At 38.4% G+C, this 11,510-nt stretch overlaps 1 protein-coding gene across 1 annotated transcript; it reads right to left on the reverse strand.

Moving 5' to 3' along the window:
* Positions 1-2,497: 2,497 nt before the first annotated feature.
* LOC145682016 (uncharacterized) lies at positions 2,498-3,139 on the reverse strand. The gene has a single exon (XM_081753620.1). The coding sequence runs from the start codon at positions 3,137-3,139 to the stop codon at positions 2,498-2,500; it is 642 nt and encodes a 213-aa protein (XP_081609746.1).
* Positions 3,140-11,510: the final 8,371 nt, after the last annotated feature.

An 11,510-nucleotide genomic window follows, 5' to 3' on the forward strand; every position in this document is an offset into this window, starting at 1 on the left:
TAAGTGAATCTACTTTTTATGCACCTATCCTGAAAGCGATTATCTGCATCAGAAACCGGTTCATTCAGAGTTTCAGGAAAATTGTCCCATCTCCTTCAAACGTCTTCCAAAGTTGTTTGAAGATTACCAAAGATATTGATTGCAGTTCTGTTGAGAAGGCCTTTAGGAAAGCAGAAGCTCTTCACAAAATTCTTCTGCCCATCTACCTGCTTCTACGAGCTTGAAGTTGTTCGGTCGACTTTGTGCAAAGCAGTAGGACCAAAAGTGTAATTACCGGCTTCACATTGCAATTATTATGCTACTTTTTCGCTTTTTGTTTTCAGACTGCGGCTACAAATAAGAGCAAAAAGAAACTCCAAAAATAGACAATAAAAAAAATGATACGAGTGTGGCATCCAAGATTTCTAAGACAAGATTTTCCCTGCAGCAAGGGCGCGGAGTGTGCTGCTGCATTTTGATACAAGGTACCTTATCCTGTTTTTCTGTACACAAGCATGATTAGGGGGACATTCAATTGGTCGCCGACACTAAGTATGTTTATGTATGAACGTATGTATGTGTTTGTTGTGCGTATAGAGGTAAATACACCGATGTGATATGTTTTTAACAGGATCGACAGGTGGAAGATTTTGGTAAGTGAAGTGGGGCGCAGGTGATATCTTGAGTTCCTAAACTCGACCCCCAGCACACGCTAGCTAGTGCTTGTATTTAACGTCAAGTGCAGGTGTATCTGCTTTCTTCTTTCTCCTTTTTTATACTTGCTACTAAAAGTTTATTTTCCTTTCTCTTTCCTTCTCCTCTTTGCTAGATGTTCCTCTTCCTCTGTTTCTTAAGTCTTTCCGGTTTTCACATTCCACAGGAAAGGAATCTGATGTTATGTATGTATAATTTTTCAACTTTTAATAACGGTGTTTTCCACGTCAGTTTTGCAAACTAAAAGATTTAATGACAAATCATAATGTTGATTCTATTTACAAATAGGCCTATACTTTTTGATAAGGTTTTAGGTAAATAATAATGAGAAAAAATAATATGTTGTTTGTTGAAGTTTAGCGTCCATTTTCAGCACCATGACTATTGGAGACGTAGACCTACAGTTTAAGATGGAATTCAAACAATTCTAATGCGTTTAATGCCCTCCCGCAGTAAATCGAACCTGGGACCATGCACTAAAGGCAAGCGCGCCTACCATTAAACCAGCATGGAGGGGCAAATATTATTCTAATTGTCGAAAGAACATTTGGAAGGGAGTCACGATATGTATTGAGAGACACTATTTTCGGGATTCACCAGACCGGGATGAAGAGAATGAAGCTATTGTCTTTTACGCTATCGTGTCGATGGCCAAATAGAAACTTCATTTACTTATGTTGTGGGTGCAGGTAAATGGCAACGTTACATTTTCATTTAAGATTGGGCACATAAAGAGTGTACAGCCCAAACGGCTCGTCCAATTAAAAATAAAATACCTTCACTTTAGATTCAAAACATCATATTTGGAGACGTAGTTATCCACGAGTAAAATTCTGACGTAGTTATATCACATGTGTTCACCCTGTCTATTGCACAGGCGTAGGGGAGGCCGTTTCATTCGGGCACAAAACACCGTGTGACGAACATGAGAAATGAATGAAATAGTGGAATGAATAAAGTGGGAGGAAATGGGAGAACCCCGAGGAAACGCACGCACACTGTGTTTGTCCACCACAATGTTCACTTGGCGTGAGCTGGGATCGAACCAGTGACCCCATAAACCACCGAGCTAAACTTTTTACCACTGAGCCACCGCGGCCCCGCTACTTTTCGAGTTTCTTTGAAAACCTGCTTTGGCTGATATTTCTATATTTGAGGAAAAACTTGTAAGTGTTAATCATGCTAACTTCTGCTTTTTAAAAAAAAAGAAATTTGCGGAAGAGGGAATACCACCGTCTGGGATATCTGCACCCCGAAAAACATACTACCTTTTCAGTTCTACCTTCACATGGGGTACAAAAGGCAGGCACGGATGCTCAATGATAGCTCTGGTGCATAGGGTCCCTGGTTCGATCCCCGGTCAAGTAAGTTTGTGGTGAACAACATCGTATCTGTAGGTTTACCCTTGTTTTCTCCCACATTGCCATTCCACCAATTCTTCCATTATCATTCACTTGCTTTATCATCGTCTCCCTTACCATTACAGGCATAATCATGGGACGTTAAACTGAAAAATTTAATTTACATGAGGTGCAAAATGACATAAAAACTCGATTGCTCCTCAACCAAAACAAAACTGTAATAATAAATAATATACTGCACTTCTGATGCTACATTTTTTTAGAGGACCACGGCCTTCCAGCCGGTTTGTGACGCTAATGCCTTACAACTGGCATACAGATATTACAATCAACGTTCAAATATATTGGCCTCCCCGCACCCTGGAAATATTATTTAGTTGACTACGCTAGAACAAATTCAAATTAATTTTAAGAAAAAATAATTCCATTGTACTTACCCAGTGTTACGCTAATGGAACAGCTAATATCTCTTGGGAGTCATCGATATCATCATCTGAGTGTGAAGAACTCGCCGATGTTTCACTGTCTGTGTTATATGTACACGAAATCACTGTTCTTTCTATTTCTTGTTCCATCAATCCATCTTTTACCCAATATTCCCGCTCACATTCTTCTACATGTCTGCAGAACCCTCGCCAGTACTCTTGTATACAAGACATGATTCCACGTTCTGTCAGTTCATGCAATTTGTTACTTGCAAGCGAACCTGTTGTGTTATTGTCGCTAATGAATCTCTTTAATTTTGCCCAAGAAAGTTCAATTGCATTCAGATCACACATATAGGGTGGAAGCCGTAACACTGAATGAACATGCTCTTCAAAAAGTTTGTCAACACGATACACCTTCTCCCTTGGTTTGTGCAGCTGAATAATTTGGAACAGTTCAGCCTTTCGTAAGCTTTCATCAAAAGAAAGGTTCTGTGTTTGTAGCCACTGAATCATAGTTGACTTTAAACTGGTAGATGTGGAGACTCTCAATGATTGCACGCTATAGTATGGAGCATTGTCCAAGATTACAACAGATTGAGGGAGAATGTTTGGTAATAACTTCTCCCGTACCCACTTCTCAAAATTCTCACTATTCATTTGCCCGTGATAGTCACCAGTGGAACTGCCTGCTTTATAAATTAACTGTGCATTAGGCACAAATCCCTCCGCACTTCCAGCGTGCACTACAATGAGTCTATTTTTATTGCTGCTGTTAGAATATATTCCTGCTACGTCATCATTTTGCCAACATCGCGAATATGTAATATTACTATCTACAGCAGTTTCATATTATCTACAGCAGTAATATTACTATCTACATATATTATCGCCCTTTTTTCCTCACGAGCCTTCTTTATAGGCTGTAAATACTTACTTCTCCAAGCTACAATATCAGGTCTTTCAATAAGCAATTTTGGTTTGTTGGCGCAAGTTTTCCACCTAAATAACATTTCTTTAAGAACTTTTCTTAATGAAGTGGCTTTCCACGGGAAGTGAATCTTCTCCTGCAAAATAGGCAAATTAAGTACATATCATTAACAGTTCTTCTAGTAACACATCGATCGAAGTCATCGACGTGTACAATCCGCAGCAAAACACCTGCAACATGAGCACTTAAGTTTATTGTGAAACTACTTCTAACAGCGCAGGGAATCAACATAACGTCTAAGTGGCACGAATCATGCCAGGAGAAATCTCGGCGTCCTCCCCTGCACACTTATTTTGGAGCAAAAGACTTCATCTTTTCACAATAAACTTGCATTCTCATGTTGTAGGTTTTTTGCTGCGGAGTGTACATTTCTGTTAGGAGTTCTCTTATTATGTTTCCCAGGAGATAACAGTTTCCGCTGCGGTGACCGCACATTTCTTTCATCTGATTCTTTCCGGATCTTAATAATTGTAGATACCGAAGTACCTGTCGCAATTGCTGCGCATCTGTTGGCATGAGTGATAGGGACAATACGTTACTTGCTTTTAGCTTCTTGGTCACAAAAGTCTATAAGTTTACTAATAATTTCTTTCCCTTCACTGTGGATTGTTTTCTTTCCCATGTTCTTGCGATAATTCGTAACACACGGAATCTCCTCAGGAAAATCACCACGATAATATATATATATATATATATATATATATATATATATATATATATATATATATATATATATGTATGTATGTATGTATGTATGTATGTATATATATATCAACAATAACAACTAATCAACGATTAACGGCAATAACAAAACAGGAACAAATAAAACACCAAACAGAATAACAATTCCACACCCGATACACCACAAGCACTAAAATTTTGAACTGGCAACTTACTGCAACAGCAAACAACTACTAAATTTCTAATAGCGTGTCCCTCTCAAAACCTTCTCTGCAAGCGTGCCATCGTTGGAAATCTGTGGCATGAGATTTTGTGTGCCGAATTATTTATTTTTCAACACTTCGTTTCGATTAGTATATTCATTTACTTCAGTTATGCATAGTTGCTGAATTACATAAATAAAGAACACTCTACGGAAAAAACAGTAGCTTACTAGTTGAAAATATGATTGCGGTTCCCGATTGGTAATTTCTTCGGGTAAAATTTAGAAGGTCAATGTACTGTAAATCAAATTCACCGTGCTGGCAACCCTTGATACCACATCTTTTCCACGCGGAAAGGCCAAGCATAAACCATTGTGCACCCCCAGATTCTGAAAATAGAGTCGACCTTCGTGCCTCTCTTTACTCCGACACCCCTCTGTATAGAGTTTACTCGTGGAGCGAGGCCTGTACATTTTGTTGTAATTCTGATAGTAACAGAGTTACCCTATGTCAGGAAACTTTTGAGACATCCTGTATATATATATACTCGTATATAGTATGCGGTAAACACATAATTAGTATGTTCCAAACCCGAAATCATTTGATTACGATGTAGGAACGTTATCTTTTCTACCCCTGTCTATAAAATAACAGAACATATTTAAGTTGTTATTGTGCGTATTTGTGTCAATGAACCCACCTTGCTGTCTAGTGGTTAGAGCGCGCGTCTTTGCTCCATCAAATTTCGTATTCAATTTCCGGTGGAAGAGTCTTAAAATTTGAATGCATTAGATAGTTCGGATTTCGCTTTAAATAGTAGGTCCACACAGGGGTGGATATAGGGGGGCGATCGTTCCCCCAGAAGACGAAACTTTTTTATTTTATATATGTAAATAAAACTTAAAAGTAGCTCTAAGTAGCAGTATTACAACCCTCCGCCCTCACAAAAATCCGTCTTGAATCCGCTCTTGGGTCCACATCTTATGTTACCTCAGTGCTGGTTGGACACAAAACTCCAAACCAATCGATCAATTGCACCGATCAGAGCAAGTTTGGCTTCCCTGTTGAGTTACGGTTAGGAAGTACTGTTTCGCTGGAGCGGGTGTACAGCAGAGATATCGATTTTGAAGTTGCGACACACTCGAGCTTCCGTGGGGTCAGGATCACCATTTGCAATTGGGTCTCATGTTTACTCATTTCAATGAGCCTCTCCTAGTTCAAATTTGAAATCATCCGAGCGCGGCCTCGCTATCTTCAATGGGATTCTATATTAATCTCACATTCACTAGGGCTCGGGGTTTCTATTCAGTCGTGCTTGCGCTTAGTAACATCACTGGGATTCGCACCCACTTGGGCCCAGGGTGTGGCTTGCTATTCCCTATAGGACTTCCCCTCATATAGGTTTGGGCTGAATTACCGAACTCAAAGCCGATTGAACAGCGAGAATGCAGAGAATAAAACAATGCTAGGAAAGTACTTATATATATATATAGTTCCGAGTCATGGTTTGGATCTCATTTTTGCAGTACGTGTATTCCTTCATAATCTCTTAATACGTCACATCAAAATAAACAGAGCATATCAACAAGTTTATCTTGAAGTCCCAAAATTGCAAAATAAACCAATTATTGGTTTTATCCTTGTTTCTTGTGTTTAATCCTTCTTTCTTGTCAATTTCCTTAGAAAAAATTGAAAATACTAATAACATTATTTAATGTATCAGAGCTGGAAGAAGCAAACAGTAGTAGAGAGAATTGACGACATATCCGATTCCACGATTTGTCTTTGAAGTCAATTTTTGCAGAAAAATCTAATTTCCAAACTGTGGGTATACTACACTTGCATTTAGTATTCGAAGTAGTAAACTTATAAACTACAGAAATATGAAAACGAGTCTTTACTGCTTGCACACTTAATTTCAATGAAGCTAACTAAGGGTCCTATCAGAAGAACATCGCGTTACATGGGTATGGCACAAAAATTGTGGAAATGAATGATTTCTCGTACAGCCAGCACGACTTGATTGAGTTTTCATACAGTAAACATACATAAGCTTTAACAGAAACCTTATTGTAACTCATTGTTCTTTCGTTAGCACTTTTAAAGCCATATATGAATGTTCAGAATGAACACGAACATTTCTTTTACTAAATACCGTATTTAAACGAAATTAAACAAAATGGAACTTAAAGGATCCCCATGAATCCTTATGTTATTGTTATAAAAATTTCTTATGACATGACTGTAATTATTCGGTAAAAATCTTTTTTCTAAAGCATTGACAACTACTGCGAGAGGTACAGTATCAAATGCTTTCATAATATCAATAATGCATCCATAAATTGGAAAATTCTCTTTTCCTTTTTTTTTCAATAGGATGGTAAAAGTATAACAATTAAACAGTATACAATTACCTCTCGTAAAGTCTTTTTGTGTATCATGAATTGTTACCAACTTTTCTAATCTAATATATAATATTCCAGAAAAATCTGCATGATAAAGAGGATATTGTAATAGGGTGCCAATTGGAGACTGGAGCAATTTTTCCCAGGTTTGGGAATTAACACCGTTCTATTTTGGTTCCAACATTTAGGAACATTTGTCCTGAAAATTAAATTATACAACTTTACATAGAAAGGGGTCACGATAGCTGAGTACTAGAGTGCTTACCTCTGGTGCGTGGAATTCCTTATTCGATTCCGGGCAAATAAGTTTGTGTGGACAACATTATGTCCATGGGTTTTCTCGGGGTACTCCCACTTTCTCATTCCATCAATTCTTACATCAGCATTTAGTTGCCTTAATCATCGTTTCCCTTAACCTAAAAGGACATAATTGTTTAATATTAAACTGAAATATTTCATTTAATTTTCATTTAACTTACACAGAAAAATACAGAATTTCTCTCTTATTAATATCGGCTTCCATAATGCCATAGATTCCCTCGGGTGAATTTAAATGCATTCCTGCATTCTCTTGCTTACTTCTAGAAACATAATTGGCGCCGTTAATTCATACTCTTCACTACTTAAGTGCTGATATTGAAATTCAGTTTCCGTCTTTACTATCTCTCCTCGTACATCTAAATAGGATAATCTAATGTCTTCCTCATTTAATATCGACTTGGTGCTATCGACCTAGATAGTTCTATTTTGCTATCCATGAAAATGTTTTTGCAGGTTTGAAGGGACTTTCTTAATCGTATTTTGGACATTTGTATACTCTGTATTACTATTACTATACATCTGTCTTTTACCCGTAAAATTATTAATTTCTCTTATCTCTTCACCATTTTTAACTTTCTTAATTCCAATCATATCTATTATAAAGGTAACCAAGAAAGTTATTTCGCTTTTTATGGAAGTCTGTTTTCAATTGGCTTTCAAAACGTAAGTTGAATGCGAATGGAGATAAGGCGAATGTCAGTTGTGGGTGCGGGTATATCCAACACACTTCCTGGTTGTGGCAGTTCAGTTACACCGTGAACTTGCGTAAGGACAGAGTGAACATGGCACCTCCACAGAGCGGCATAAGGGTGTGTATGCTGTACGAATTCAAACTTCGGTCAAACGCCGTTGCAGCGGTCGGAACATATGCCAGGTCTTTGGTAAGGGTGTCATGACTACGCAGACAGTGCAGCGGTGGTTTAACAAGTTTAAGAATCATGACGAAACACTCGAAGACGTATCACGTGCCGAAAGACCAACACATGTCCAAAATGAAGATCTTGAGGCAGCAATTGAGGCGAACAGTTGCTAGACGTGTGAGAAACTGGAACTACAATTCAGTGTGAGTGGACAAACCATTCGGAAGCACCTCTATCAATTTGGAAAGCACTACAATTATTTGGTAGCCGTATGTTTTAGGATAAGACTTTTTACTCGGACGTTGTAGGAAATATTTGATTCTTAAAAGAATAATTAATTTTTAAAATTTTACAAATATTATGTAAGTAAGAATCTTCCATGATAATTGCGTACTTTTTGATTAGTGAAACCACATAGAAATATAACTAAGAGTTCTAGATATACAGGGTGTGATTGAAAAGTACCGGAACTTTTCCCGCCGCGCTGCTCCCTGGCGTTCGAAAAATGTGAGGGGTGGGGGAAAATGTGCGCGAGACCTTCCTCTTTCAAGCGGAGCTTGGCCCAGTGCGCTGCGAGCAGCGGTTGAGAAAGCATCGCTGTCCGCGCGAACGTCGTTTTGGTCGTCGGTCACGTTTTTTGAGCGCCGAAAATGGAGTCAAAGATTGACCAACGCTACGCCATCAAGTTTTGTGTCAAACTAAAAAAGACGTTCATCGAGACCCAGGACCTGCTAAAGGAAGCCTTTGGGGAAGATGCTATGTCCCGTACTCGGATCTTTGAGTGGCACAAGGCCTTCAGGGAAGGCCGGGAGGACGCCGATGACGAACCACGCTCTGGGAGGCCGTCAACGTCAAAAACCGATGAAAACGTCGACCGAGTTCGCGAATACCTGAACCTGGACCGTCGGACAACCCTCCGGGAGATCAGCGAAGAACTTAATTTAACATATTATGCAGTGCAAAAAATTGTGACTGAAGAATTGAACATGCGGAAGGTGTGCGCCAAACTGGTCCCCAAGATGTTGACCAAGGACCGAGGACTGCTTTCACCTGCACGTTCTACCTGGCCAAGCACGTTCTACCTGGCCAGTGCTTCCCCACCCACCCCTATAGTCCAGACTTGTTTCCCCGAGACTTTTTTTTTGTTCCCTCGCATCAAAGGGAAGATGAAGGGAAAGCGTTTCGCGTCGGTTGATGCGATACAAAAGAGTGTAACCGCGGAGCTTACAGCCATTCCGGAAAACGACTACAAAAATTGTTTTGAACACTGGAAAGACCGCTTCCGGCGTTGTATTGACGCAAAAGGAATGTATTTTGAAGAATTTTAACAGTTTTTGTAAAAAAAAGTTCAATAAACCTGTTGTTCTAAAAAAAAGTTCCGGTCCTTTTCAATCACACCCTGTAATCGCGAATGCACCTATAAACACAGTTATACAAGTCAAACTGAGAACCTCCATTGTTTTTTTCAAGTCGGTTAAAAAATGATTCAGTAGCTCTCGTTCTGAAAATTTTAAAGTTCAAGATGGCAGTAGGCGACCAATTACAGGAAAAGTAGATTATATTCTGACAAAAGTCAAGGAAGACCTGCATGTAAGCAGTAATGACATTGCCAATGATTTAAACATTCATAATCAAATAATGTTTATAACTATTTGCAAAAAAAAAAAAAAAAAAAAAAAGTTGAGAATAGAGCTCGATGCTTGGGTGATAAGTGATGTGGCTCAAAATCATACATTAGATCGAATTTTTATCTGCGAAGAAACAATCGAGCCATTTCTGAAGTGGTTAATCACGAGTGATGAAAAGTGGTCGAAGCGAGAAGCTCTACATTATGTGTCAAAGCCCACAGGGACGCTCAGGAAGGTTATGCTGGTGCATTTTTTTAGAATTGAAAGCATATTATGCATCTTGTATTGCTGCCGTCAGGCAGAACGATAGTCTTGAACTTGTACAATTAGCGCGAGTGCACTTAGCAATTCAAAAGAAACGGACAAAACTGGTCAACAGAAGAGGTGTTGTATACCGCGCTGGCAACATCAGACAGGATACATTTTTAAGGACATAACAGAAATTGATATAACTTGCCAGGGAGGTTTAATGCTTTCAACATATACCCCTGACTTGGCACCGTCAAACTATTATATAGTTCTCACTCTTTAGAACTCCCTGAATGGGTTACGTTAATTTCAAAAAAGGTCTGTGCAAATCACGTGTCACATTCTTTGGTCTAGAAATCTCACAAGTTCTGTTGCGATGGGAGTATGGTGTTGCCGAAAAAAGAAAAAAAATCTATTCGAACAAACTTTGAAATCACAACAAATTTCTTCTCAATTTTGACCATCAAAATCAATACTTTTTAGACAACATGATAATATTAAACTTCTTTCGGGTTGCATACCAGGTTCCTTTAACAGTATATCTGATAACTTTTTGTGCTATCAGACATAGAAATATTTTATCGAGATACATGTAGGTATTTAATTCCTATAGTTCAGTATGTCAAATTTCTATCTTTGACTTAATTGCGAAGTTATTTAACATTACAATCGTTTCTCCAATGTTCACTTTTAACTCTTTTGGCCCCTTTTCTTTTTAAATTAAGATAATCTTATCGTATCGTGCAGGTCTGTGATGCTGGGATCAGCTGTCAACAGCGAAAGTAATATTACTTACGTGTTTGTTAGTTCTTTATATTTAGAATTTGAAAATATAAACCACATTGAAGCACACGATTGAGAGAAATAGATTTATCCTATCGGAGCAACTTCTCGATTATTTTTAAATAAACAGGATATTCGTTTGTTTCGACCAATTTGACTCAAAACAGCTGTAGAAAATTATAATGTTTCGTTTATAGAAGTCTTTATGGATTTCCGTCCATTCTTGGACGCTCACTTTGTTGTCATCCTGTTCCTCATCCACGGGTCACTAGTGGAATTTTGGTTCAAAATAATCATTATTATCTTTATTCTGCTCTGAATAATAATTTCGTTTATGATCTACTATTATTTGTTTTACCGTTTCGACCAATTTTGGGCAGGCTATAACTTCAAAACAACGCATTTTTTTCACCCTGTTGGTCTGTCATTTTTATCATGATTTCATGGGATGGTTAATTTACCAAACATATTCTGTGTTGTTTCTGAACACCTTGTATATAAATTCGAAGTATTCATACTAAAACTAAAGAACTGAAGGACCTCAGATTTCGAATTATGAAGAAACACATAGGCCTACCCTCCTTGGTATCGAGTTTCCTACATTTTTGGCCTCTTCGGTGTTTGTATTTGGTCTAGGAATTAATTCGTGCGGTTGGTACGCACACATTGAAGCTGTAGTACAAACACAAAATACATAAATACCTTAAGAAAAATATTGTCCATCGCTAGCCACCACTTTCGCCCATCTGTCAGGCAATGTACGGATTCCGTGGCGAAAGAAGTCCTCATCCTTGGAAGCGATCCAGTCAGAGACCCATGTTTCGATATCTTCTGAAGAAGTAAACCGCTGTCCAATCAAATCGTTGTTCATGCAATCGAACAAGTAGTAGTCCGAAGGAGCAACGTCTGG

Source organism: Thermobia domestica, chromosome 3 (genome assembly GCF_964235325.1).
Source record: "Thermobia domestica chromosome 3, izTheDome1.hap1.1, whole genome shotgun sequence".
Taxonomy (NCBI): domain Eukaryota; kingdom Metazoa; phylum Arthropoda; class Insecta; order Zygentoma; family Lepismatidae; genus Thermobia; species Thermobia domestica.

Bases quoted from the DNA above. Each gene is read 5' to 3' on its own strand.
- LOC145682016 (XM_081753620.1), bottom strand. From the start codon at position 3,139: ATGAATAGTGAGAATTTTGAGAAGTGGGTACGGGAGAAGTTATTACCA.